General features: G+C 45.9%; 1 protein-coding gene across 3 annotated transcripts in view; it reads right to left on the reverse strand.

Annotated features, from left to right (window-relative positions):
• AMBRA1 (autophagy and beclin 1 regulator 1) overlaps nt 1-12,945 on the reverse strand; it is a 226,914-nt gene that overhangs the window by 87,681 nt on the left and 126,288 nt on the right. For all 3 annotated transcript variants that reach the window (XM_082271116.1, XM_082271115.1, XM_082271117.1), the window contains exons 10-11: nt 1,695-1,775; nt 1,355-1,455 (exon numbers count right to left, since the gene is read on the reverse strand). In XM_082271116.1, the coding sequence (XP_082127242.1) occupies nt 1,355-1,455; nt 1,695-1,775 (182 nt within the window). The remainder of the gene's footprint in view (nt 1-1,354; nt 1,456-1,694; nt 1,776-12,945) is intronic.

Genomic DNA, 12,945 nt, shown 5'->3' on the forward strand with positions numbered 1-12,945 from the left:
ATTCCATCATTAGAAGGCGTTGTCATCTTCACCCCAGGCTTCTTCCAGGTGCTGAGTTTTCAGTCTTTTGTCTGGTCGAAGGGGATGCTGTGATCCCAAGCATGCTCATGGAAGTCAGTCACTCCAGCATAGCCACAGTGTGTTGGGAATGCACGTTGAGCTGCACATGCATTTGTTTTCTATGAACCCCATTCTCACTGGTGCGATTTGTGGTGGAGTGAGCTTCAGTAAAATGCAGTATGTCTACATTTTTCGACTGCGAGCCAATGATGTGTGTGAGCGCCGCTCAGGTTGTATGGCAGGGGTCTCCAAACTATGGCCCTCCAGTTGTTCAGAAACTACAATTCCCATTATGCCTAGTTTTTGTCTGTGTATGTCAGCGTTTTACAATGCCTCACGGAACGTGTAGTACCACAACAGGTGAAGGGCTGTAGTTTGGAGATCCCTGCTGTATTGGAATGAAGTCCTGTGCCCACCGCTGTGACTGCCGGCTGGGAAGGGAGCTTGTCTATGCTCCAGGCATTGGTAGAGATTGACTAGGTGTCCCGGGAGCGGCACATCAAGTCAAGAGCTGTTGTATGATGATGAATAGAAGTCTCAGCCTGCGAACATTTGTACATATGATGTGGCCCTCGTTCTGAAAAGCTTAAGACCCCCTTGTTAAAGGAAATGGAAACGATGAATTTTTAAACCATATGTGGTCAAATTAGTTTTTAAAACGCAGTATAGGCACAAAAGAGGGGAAAAAAAAAAAAAAAGCATTTTAACAAACTTAGTTTACACCATTTAAGTGCTTGTACTACACTGCAAACCCATGTAACTGCAACTCCGTGAAAAAAAAAGAAAAACATCTCACATGCACCCCAAAAGCATTACAAATTCATGTAAACACAATTATGATTTTAGTACCATTTTAAAGTGTTTGCAAATCCTAACATTGAACCTCTTATTTTCTCCGGTCAGAAATCCAGGAAGCTAATCTCTTTTAGTGAGCTGACAATTTTGCACTGAAGACTTAAACACTTATCAGCCCTGCCCAGTTCACCTAAGTGGACTACAGGACACCACCGCCTAGGTTATTGGGATGGGGAGGGACTGTTCTGTATTCTTAACACACTTCCTGCCCTAGGTTGACATTTCTGCTCCTACATAAAGTACAGTGAGCGTTATTACCCCAGGATAGGAAATGTGTTACTTGCAGGATCAGGTAAAAATAATGGAAAAGAAAGCCTGATGGAAATAAATTAATGCAAAATTTAACGACTCAAATATATGTTCCTGGGTTTAGATACACATAAATCTAGATATAAAACAATTCTCTATTTCTACAGTTGTCGTTTAATATTGCTCTTACCCGCCAGGACTCTGTTCACAGAGGAGTGTGTGGCAAGTCCCGGCTGACCCCGCTCGTGGAAAATTCCAGCATATGGAAGGTATTCAGGCAGTAGAAATCTCCTGCAATGAAAGAGGATGATGAATACAGTGTAAGTCATTAAAATGAGGGAGAACAAAACATTGGCAGAGTGAGGAAGTGCTGGTGGTGATCACAGACAAAGCACGGCGCAGAGAAGTGACAGGAAGACAGATCTGAGAAGTTTGATGAAGACAGGTGGAACATGGAGGCAGAATCTCACGGCATAAGCCAAAAATGAAAAGCTCTGACAGATGCGTTAGGAGGCAAATGATTGTTTCACCTGGGAACAAAGCGGCCCAGTGATGGTGCAGACATGCGGGCGTTCCGAGGGGTCCTGTGCCGGGATCGGTCCCCATTATCCCTGAAAATGAAAAGAAGAATTATTTCCGTTTGCCAACAGACTAAAAGGAAAACTCCACTTATTATTCATGATGTTAAAGCTGATATAAAATACACAAACCAATGCCTTATATGAGCAAGTAGGCAAGATTGGGCGCATCCAGGGTGATGTGGCTGTAGGGAGAGCATCAACTACATAGTTGATGGTGGATATAAAAAGAGATTGTACAGTATATGGCCACCTTAGAGGAAGAAGGAGGGTGGGTGGAAAAAAATTGGATTTTTGTACTTACCGTAAAAATCAATTTCTCTGAGTTCATCGACGGACACAGCGCTCCATAAATCATAACTAGTGGGTTATATTGTCTCCTCCAGGAGTAGGACTAGGCTGAACAAAAAACACCTGGCTACGCCCATGGGCCGCCCTAACCTGGTATATAACCCCCCACCCTCTGCTCTAGGTAATCAGTTTAATCGAAAGCAGTATTAGAAGCATCAGAACGTTTTATTCATCGACGGACACAGCGCTCCATAAATCATAACTAGTGGGACGCCCAAAAGCAGTGCCGAAAGGAAAATGAGGGGTGGGGAAAAATAACCCAAGGCTAAAAACATAAGAGCCCTTAACCAGGACACAGGAGCCCTGTTTGAAAATGAAGGTTTAAAGAAGAAAAACCCCTCAAGAGGTAATAGCCCCTCTTAAACAGCAGCCTGCAAAACGTTGTGCCCAAAAGAAGCATCCGCAGATGCCAAAGTATCTACCTTATAGAGTTTTGTAAAGGTGTGCACCAAACACCAAGTGGCCGCCCCGCAAACTTGCTATATTGAAGCCTGATGATGGAAGGCCCAAGAAGCACTCAGCGCCCGAGTAGAATGCGCCATGACAGGAAAAGATGGAACCTGACCTTTTATGGAATAGGCCTAAATCACCGTCTGTCTGATCCATCAGCCCTTTTCTTGGTCCGTCCGTAACCACAAAAAGCAAGTCTGACATCCGAAAAGACTCATTAGCTGCCAGATACACCCGAATCGTACGAACCACATCCAAGGTATGCAAGGCAAATTCCTTGGGATGAGTCTGCTTGGGACACAAGGAAGTCAACACAATGTCCTCATTCAAATGGAAGTCAGAGACAACTTTAGGCAGGAATGATGGACAGGGACGAAGAACCACTTTATCCCTATGGACCATTAAATAGGGACTGCGACAGGATAATGCCGCCAATTCTGATACCCTGTGGGCCGAGGTAATAGCCACCAAGAACGTCGCCTTCTGGAATAACGCAGGCAAGGGAATCTCCCGAATATTCTTAAATGGAGGTTTCTGGAAAACTGAAAGTACTAAATTTAAATCCCATGGCGGCAGAAAAGACCGCCCAGGTGGAGCCACATGTCAAACCCCCTGAATGAAGGTACGAACCACAGAATGCGTGGCGGGGGGGGGGGGGGTCTTGCGGTTCGCTTAAAAAAAGATTGCCAGGGCAGACACCTAGCGCTTGTTGGTACTCAAGGCCAACTTCTGATCAATGCCCTGTTGAAGAAAGGTTAAGATCCGAGCCACAGAAAAGCATAGAGGATGAGCACCAATCGACTTACACCTAGAAATGTATGCTTTCAATGTACGATGATATATCTTGCTGGACGACGACTTCCTCGTCTTCACCATAGTAGGGGATCAATGATCTAGACAGACCTCTATTCCTCAGTACCTGGCTTTCAATAGCTAAGCCACTAAAACCAGCAACTGTAAAGCAGGATGGTAGATTAGCCCTTGGGACAACTGGTCTTCTCTGAGAGGAAGCCCCCAAGGGACGTTTACAGCCACCAGGATGAGTGGAAGATCCTCGCTCTTGATTCCTCGCAGGAACTGCGGAAGAAGCCTTAGCCGAGGATGATACTGGCCTTATCGTGGCCCTTGGACGCCTGCGGCGTCTATCAGAGGACCTCGTCACAAACTTTGGTATCCTCCTGTGGAGTCAAACCTGCTAATGGAGCTGCATGGAAGACTGCAAACAGAACTGTCTTGAAGGTGGATACCACCAGACTCAGAACCTGTATGCAGAATGGGAGAGAGAGCTATTTGTGTGACAGCAGCCGATGAATAATGGCCTGTGGTCCCTGAAGTTTGTGCAGAGGAAGGACCACCCTGGTTAGAAAAAGGTCAATTCACTGTACAGGGATAGGGGGGACCTAGGTAGTTCAGACATCACCTGAACCTTTGCAGAAATTAAATACGCACAAGGAGACTCAAGACCTAAAAAAACCTTAAAAGGACAAGCGTTATCCTGCTTTCTGGGTTCCCCCAAACAAAACATTTCGTGGACCTCCTTGATTCTCAACAAAGAAGTCCACAGGGCTGGAAAACCAAGTTGTCCCCCCAACCCAATAATGGGTGAGGGCAGACCTTAATGCTGAAGGAGTCTTGTCTGTTGGTTCGGGGAAGCTAGCTTGAGGCTTACCTGACAAAGTTGGCTTGGAACCTCCCAAGGAAAATTTAAAAGATCTATTTCCCTGATCTCCATCCTAGAACCATGCGAAGGAGGGCCGAGAAGGAGGGCCGAGAAGGAGGGCCGAGAAAGAGGGCCGAGAAAGAGGGCCGAGAAAGAGGGCCGAGAAAGAGGGCCGAGAAAGAGGGCCGAGAAAGAGGGCCGAGAAAGAGGGCCGAGAAAGAGGGCCGAGAAAGAGGGCCGAGAAAGAGGGCCGAGAAAGAGGGCCGAGAAAGAGGGCCGAGAAAGAGGGCCGAGAAAGAGGGGCTGCGAAGGAGGGCTGAGAAGGAGGGCTGAGAAGGAGGGCTGAGAAGGAGGGCTGAGAAGGAGGGCTGAGAAGGAGGGCTAAAAAGGAGTGCCCCTGTCTGAAGCCAGGCTCCTTCCCTTACCTTGACAGTGCAGGAAGGTAATCTTTGCCCCCCTCCCCCCCCTACGATACCCTTAATTATGTAATCCGGGGTAGCCCCAAACAAGCGATCGCCATCAAAGGGCAGATCAATGAGAGCTTTCTTAGAGGCTTGGTCTGTGGACCCATTCCTAAGCCACAGCACACGCCTAATTACCACCGTTGAAACAAAGTTTGGACAGCAAAGGAGCTGTATCCAAAGCTGCATCACAAATTAACTGCAGCCCATGGACCAACTGGTCTGCTAAATCAACATAAGCAGCAGGGACCTGCTCACCCCCCCAGGGCCTGGCGCAAAAGCTTGGCCCATTCAGTTAGGGTCTGAGACACCAGGGTTTAGGGAAAGACTGGCCCCAATGCCGACTCAGCAATAGTAAACATGCTGAGTGCCATAGCCTCTGCTTTCTTGTCAGCCAGGTCTTAAAGGACGGCGATTCCTCTACTGGGATCATGGTTGCTTTATTCAACCTGGAAACAGGAGAGTCCACCACTGGTGTACTAGCCCACTTTTTTTAAAAGTGACTCCTCAAAAGGATAACGTACAGCAAAACGTGTGGGGACCACAAAAAGTAATTTTGGTTGTTCCCATTCCTTACAGGAAAACTTGTCAAAATAAGGCACATAAGGAAACACCTTTGGAGTACGATGCGACTTGTGCGTACCAAACGACACAGCCACGTCCGTGGCTACATCAGCCGCATCCTCCATTTTTAAAGTCTCAAGCACTGCAGTGATTAGTGCGCCTTTTTCTTTCGCTGCTGGGACCATGGAGGAATCATCCTATCGGATGGATCAGGGGGTGTGATATTAAATCCTCCTGGACACGGAGCATTTCCGTCGGCATCAGGTTCAGAATCAGATGAGACAAACTGAGCAGGGGAAGGCAGGGACACTTCCTCCTGGGACACTAAGGACTGCAGGACCGCCGTCAGTGCAACAATGAGAAGCTGGGGTTCCGGGGGACCTGCCACCTCAATGAGGGGGTCAATGGGGGAGATATGACCCTGAGGCTCCATAGGAAAGGAAGACCTGGCAGTACAAAAACAATCTTTTGGCATCACTAAAGGATCCCCTCAAGGCTCAGGGTATCTATCAGCGGAGAGAGAAAGAGATAACAGGGACCCCCAAAGACTCACCCTACCGACCAGAAGAGAGCAGAGAATTCTAACCCAGCATCATCATGGACGCTATCCCTGTTCATATGTCCCAGGCATTGGCAAAGGAAATTAAGGAGGAAGAGGAGGAGCATCGGCATCCCCACGAGGCTTCAGTTGCCTCCAGCATCTTCCAGACAAAGAGAAAATGGCCCCTGTGATATCATCCGACTACACAAACATGGCTATTAGGCGGAGACCAGCCAGACTAAGGGAAAATGGCCACCATCAGCTACAAACACTGAAACATGGATCTTTCCTGCACCCTCTGCAACAGGACCCCCCCTGCAGGTAGGACACACGTTTAGGGGATTTAAGGATGGGAGGAGGGAACCTGCAGGCAGGTCCGACCCTCCCTGGAGGTTACGCGCATCCACCCCAAAGAAAACCACCAAAAGGGAAGAGGGGGGGGACTGTACTTACCCTTTCATGGCGCGGGTAACGCTACAGAGAGAACTCCTCACCACTGAAGTAGGGAAGCTGTCAACCAAGGGGCCGCTGCGACTCAGACCCAAACCCGCAAGATGCTTAACTCGCGGGCAAGCCTCTGTCTGTGAGGCTATGTCGCGGCCCACATAGCGTATAGCTGTGGTCTGCACGCGCTCGCTCACTGGCTGGGCTGAGGGGACCACTGAATCTAGATTATCCAGCCCATCGCCCAGCCCGACAGTTGATTGTAGATCTCCCGAGAGAAAACAGAAAAGATGTAAGGAAGGGGAAAATTGCTAAGACCAGAGATCCCAGCCGAGAGCCTAGGTCCTTACTCCTGAATAGACAGATTAAAACTCATTACCTGGAGCAGAGAGGGGGGTTATATACCAACTGAGGATGGCCCATGGGATTAGCCAGGTGTTTTTTCTCTGCCTAGTCCTACTCCTGCAGGAGGCAATATAACCCATTAGTTATGATTTATGGAGCGCTGTGTCCATCAATGAACGAAAAAGAAAGAGGTGGTAAAGTAATGAGGGGGGGTGTGGTCCACAGAAGTAAAACATACCCCATTCTGTAATGCAGTAAGGCAGTGCATGATGGGAGATGAAGGTCCCTGAAAGGTCAAAGCTCAGAAAGATTTTTTTTAGTTTTGAACCAAGAGGTGCAGATTCAAAGCTGCTTTGGACTAGGCAAGTTAATTATAAGCACATTGGGAAGGCTTGGGCCAAAAAGACATTAGAAAACACTTGTATTGATTATGAAAAATGAAATTCTGCCTAAAAAAGGTGAACCTAGCCTTTATTAAATTATATTTTCTCAGCTATCAATCACAAAATAGATTTGGGGGAAATGCCTATTCTTCTCAAATATTCACTTCTAGGGAACATGGTGATAGGAGGATAGAGCAGCTTTGATGATATTAGTGTCACTGACCCCTTACTGTCCATTCAGCAGACTGGGGGTGAGGAGGTGAAACCACTGAAAGTTGAGGAACACCTCAGAATTACTCCATGGAAACTGCTGGCCATTTACCAGTGACATCATGCAACTTATGATATTGTTTAACTCTTCTTTGTGCTATGTCTTGGACAGCACCAGGGCCCAAAGGTAGCATTTTCTAGTTAGGCTTTACAATCACAACTTGTAAATAAGCATGGGGAGGCTAAAGCTGGCCATAGAAGGATCGAAATTTAGCAAGGACTAATATGGATCCATCTATAGATGATTCCGTTCAAGAGAAGGCAATCTAAAGGTTGGCTTCTGTCAAACAGGAATGTTGGAAAATTTGGAACTTCTCCTCCAGCACGGTTAGCACCTCCAGTGGCTATGATTTTCTATCATCGGCAGGACAGGGACACTATGCGGATTTTGCATTTGACCAGATATGTACTTAAAGAGGTTGTAAACTCGTATAAATTTTTTTTTTTTTTTTTACACCCTGCAAAAGAAAGACATAATGAGCTAGTATGCATCGCATATTAGCTCATTATGCAATACTTACCTCAGAACGAGCCCCCGCCGTGCCGCTCACTCACCTCTATGACGGGCGACATGTCTAGTCGCCCGTCTTCCGGGATCGCGGCATCCGGCCATCTGATTGGCCGGAGCCGCGGTGACGTCACTCCCGCGCACACGCGCGGGAGCCGACAGTCACGGCACGGGGCTCTGAAGGAACGGCACGATCGGCCGTTCCTTCAGAGCGCATGCGCCAGTGACGTCACTGGCGACATGTAAGGTAAATATCTCCTAAACGGTACATGTTTAGGAGATATTTACAGTACCTATAGGTAAGCCTTATCATAGGCTTGCCTATAGGTACAAGTTGTAGAGGAGGGTTTACTTCCTCTTTAAAGCGTTTTTCACCCAAACACTTCATATTTCTGATATGTGCCTGCTATACCATGTACTTGTATGAGAAAGTATCCTGTTCTCTTTGTATTGCTTCCTTTATGTGAAATCCTTGGTGTTCCTGCCAGTCCCTCTGCTTTCCTATTAAAAACTGACCACACTAAGCAGGAGAAAGCACTGGTTAGTTCTCTAGCTATGCTGGGAACTCAGCCTGCTCTCCTCCAATGATCAGACTTGTCCCGACACGCCCCCGCTGCACAGTCATTCACTGGGAAGCTCAGTGTGCTGCTGCTTCTCCTCTCCCAGCTCTTGCAGCTGAGAATAGAGGGAATGTGATCACTTATAAAAGAGGGAAAAAGGTATTTATAATTTTTTTTTTCATATCTATACAAACATTTTTTGCCTTTTTTTCTATTTTAAACTGAATGGGTTGTTTTACAAGGTGATCGTTTACAATCAATTTAATTTGAGTAACATATTTAATAAACTGCCCAAAAGATGGCACTTCCCTTTCTATACACACAGGCGTGGTGGGGAAAATCGCATGCGATTCGGACAGGAATAGCATCGCATATCGCATATTGCATGCGGAGGCGAGCCGAGGTTGGCACCCGTAGCATCATTAGGCTTCCTCTTTTCTCACCTGGAGCAGCGAGACTCTCTTTGTTTGGACATTAGGCCCCTCTTCATATCTGAGAGTTTTGTCGCCTGAAGCTCAAAAAAGTACATGAGCTTCTTTTTTGGCAGATTACCAGCGTTTTTGTTAGATGTCAATGCCTGCCTCCAAACACCTGCAAAAAAACGCCTGAAAAAAACCCCGAAAAACGCCTGAAAATGATACGCTCAGGTGTGAATGGAGCCTAAGGTATTAGACATTAAATACATACATATATTATATACATACACACTATATATATATATATATATATATATATATAATCCATTTAGAAATGCACTGCGGATGGCCATTTGGATAAAAGATTAAAAAAATGGGTGGAACTCCGCTTTAATGTCTGGACCTAGCTAATCTACGCATCTATAGGAAAATTGGACAGAAGGATGGGTATTGGCTGGGACATTAGTATTGATTAAAGACATCTCTGTGTCGAATGTTTTTGAACTGTGTTGGCGCTCGTAAAAAGTAGATTGCAGTCTTTCAGGAGTTAAGTATTTAATGACGCAGTGAAAACTGTAAAAACCTATTTCTGCCAACAAAGAATCTGCAGGTGCACAGACACAAAGGCGACACTTCCCGCCACGCTGTAAAGAGCAGGCAGCAGCTAGGAGCCGCAGAGCAAAGAGAAAGGAAAGGACTTCTCAAACTCAGCACCCTGCAGCCTACATACCAGGCGCATCTCTGACAGTTGCTCCCATGCGATGTTCTGACTGCTGCGGGATCTCACCACCATTCATACTCAAGAAATGCACACTAATGCAGAAATCCACCTGCATGCATATATAAGGACTGCAGGGCAGATACAAAATGCAATACACAAGGAAAAATAACTTAAGTGCACGTTTGGGGGGCCCAGCATAAAATATCAAAACATGGCAACCTGCCACAAGTGATACTTAGCCCTGTTTCACACCAGTGCGACTTGACAGTTAAAAGTCTCATGACAAGCCGCACCCTACTTGCGGCAATGGAACCGTTCAAATTGCTGTGATTCAAGTTGCGACTTTTAAAAAGGTTCCTGCACGGTTTCTGTGCAACTTGCATTGACATCTGTTAAATTAAGTTCCACAGATGTCAGCAAGCCGTACTGAGGCCTTGTTCACACATAGTACCACTACTCATTTACCAAAAAAGTGGTAAAAGTGGGTAAAAATGGGAATCATCCTTCTCTTTGTAATACTTTCTAACGGTGTTTATCGTAGTTTTTTTTTTTTTTAATAGCATTTGATTAAAAAAAAATATTAACAAAGCTAGACAAGAGAGGTCAGGAGTAAAAGTCGGACAGGAGAGGTGACATATATTAAAGTGGGACAACTTTGACGCAGTTGGCCAGCCTAAACCTGTATTGCAATACAGTGGGTGTGGAAAGTATTCAGACCCCCTTAAATTTTTCACTCTTTGTTATATTGCAGCCATTTGCTAAAATCATTTAGGTTCATTCTTCTTCCTCATGAATGTACACATATCACCCCATACTGACAGAAAAACACAGAATTGTTGCAGATTTATTAAAAAAGATAAACTTAAATATCACATGGTCCTAAGTATTCAGACCCTTTGCTCAGTATTTAGTAGAAGCCCCCTTTTGATCTAATACAGCCAGGAGTCTTTTTGGGAAAGATGCAACAAGTCTTTCACACCTGGATTTGGGGATCCTCTGCCATTCCTCCTTGCAGATCCTCTCCAGTTCTGTCAGGTTGGATGGTAAACGTTGGTGGACAGCCATTTTTAGGTCTCTCCAGAGATGCTCAATTGGGTTTAAGTCAGGGCTCTGGCTGGGCCATTCAGGAACAGTCACGGAGTTGTTGTGAAGCTACTCCTTCGTTATTTTAGCTGTGTGCTTAGGGTCATTGTCTTGTTGGAAGGTAAACCTTCGGCCCAGTCTGAGGTCCAGAGCACTCTGGAGAAGGTTTTTGTCCAGGATATCCCTGTACTTGGCCGCATTCATCTTTCCCTCGATTGCAACCAGTCGTCCTGTCCCTGCTGCTGAAAAACACCCCCACAGCATGATGCTGCCACCACCATGCTTCACTGTTGGGACTGTATTGGACAGATGATGAGCAGTGCCTGGTTTTCTCCACACATACCGCTTAGAATTAAGGCCAAAAAGTTCTATTTTGGTCTCATCAGACCAGAGAATCTTATTTCTCACCATCTTGGGAGTCCTTCAGGTGTTTTTTAGCAAACTCCATGCGGGCTTTCATGTGTCTTACACTGAGGAGAGGCTTCCGTCGGGCCACTCTGCCATAAAGCCCCGACTGGTGGAGGGCTGCAGTGATGGTTGACAACTTTCTCCCATCTCCTGACTGCATCTCTGGAGCTCAGCCACAGTGATCTTTGGGTTCTTCTTTACCTCTCTCACCAAGGCTCTTCTCCCCCGATAGCTCAGTTTGGCCGGACGGCCAGCTCTAGGAAGGGTTCTGGTCATCCCAAACGTCTTCCATTTGAGGATTATGGAGGCCACTGTGCTCTTAGGAACCTTAAGTGCAGCAGAAATCTTTGTAACCTTGGCCAGATCTGTGCCTTGCCACAATTCTGTCTCTGAGCTCTTCAGGCAGTTCCTTTGACCTCATGACTCATTTGCTCTGACATGCATTGTGATCTGGAAGGTCTTATATAGACAGGTGTGTGGCTTTCCTAATCAAGTCCAATCAGTATAATCAAACACAGCTGGACTCAAATGAAGGTGTAGAACCATCTCAAGGATGATCAGAAGAAATGGAAAGCACCTGAGTTAAATATAGGAGTGTCACAGCAAAGGGTCTGAATACTTAGGACCATGTGATATTTCAGTTTTTCTTTTTTAATAAATCTGCAACAATGTCAACAATTCTGTGTTTTTCTGTCAGTATGGGGTGCTATGTGTACATTCATGAGGAAGAAGAATGAACCTAAATGATTTTAGCAAATGGCTGCAATATAACAAAGAGTGAAAAATTTAAGGGGGTCTGAATACTTTCCGTACCCACTGTATGTATAAACAAAATATCCCTGTTTTTTATTGCAATGTTTGCTAGAAAGGGCATAGCAGTGTGCAGAGGGTTCATTCAGCATTTTTAGTGTTGACATGTGGTCACACCCCTTTAGAACCAGGTAGATTATATGCATGTACAAGCTATTAGAAAATATGAATATCTTGTTTCTGTTGTATTGCAGTTCAGTGGCCAGACCGAAGTCTTGCTGCTGTCCCCCCTTTTTTTTCTCCCCCAGGTTGGCATTGTGTCCACAATAGCACTTGCAGTGGCAGAGCAGAGTAGGAGTGACCATAGAGGGAAGCACCTGGTAGATTATATGCATGGACAAGCCACTGAGATCCTAGCACTGGTATATCTGGTTTCTTTTTAAAGTGGGACAAATAGACATGAGGAGTAATGAAGATGTGAGAATTGAGTAGGACGGGAGAAGTAAAGAGCAGTGATGGGCTTGGGCATGTTCGGGATCTCACCTGCCCAATCCTGCCAGGAAGCGGATACTGCACATGGCTAATCACAGACCGTGAGATAGTGAGACATTTCAAAAGTAACGAAGTAGGCCAGGAAAGGTGAGTAATGAAGTTAGGGCAGGAGAGACGAGGAGTAATGAAGTAGGGCAGGAGAAGAGGTAATTAAGTAGAACAGTAGAGATGGAGAAATGAAAAAAGATGGGAGAGGTGGGGAGTAATGAAGTAGGGCAGGAAAGAGGAGTAGTAATGAAGTAGGACTGGAGAGAGGAGTATAATGAAGTAGGATGGAAGAGGTGAGGAGTAATGAAGTAGGACAGTAGAAGTGAAGAGCGATGATCAGAATGGGACATGTATTGAATAATTAAGTAGGACAGAAGAGATAAATAGGAAAGAAAAAAGATACGAGAGGTGGGGAATAATGGAGTAGGATGGGAGAGAGGAGGATTAATGAAGTTGGATGGGAGAGATGAGGAGTAATGAAGTAGGATGGGAGAGATGAGGAGTAATGAAGTAGGATGGGAGAGATGAGGAGTAATGAAGTAGGATGGGAGAGATGAGGAGCAATGAAGTTGGATGGGAGAGATGAGGAGTAATGAAGTAGGATGGGAGAGATGAGGAGTAATGAAGTAGGATGGGAGAGATGAGGAGTAATGAAGTAGGATGGGAGAGATGAGGAGTAATGAATTAAGACGGAAGGGGTGGGGAGTGGCAAAGACGGAAGGGGTGGGGAGTGGCAAAGACGGAAGGG

This window comes from Pelophylax lessonae (assembly GCF_965119305.1).
Source record: "Pelophylax lessonae genome assembly, chromosome: 10".
Lineage (NCBI taxonomy): Eukaryota > Metazoa > Chordata > Amphibia > Anura > Ranidae > Pelophylax > Pelophylax lessonae.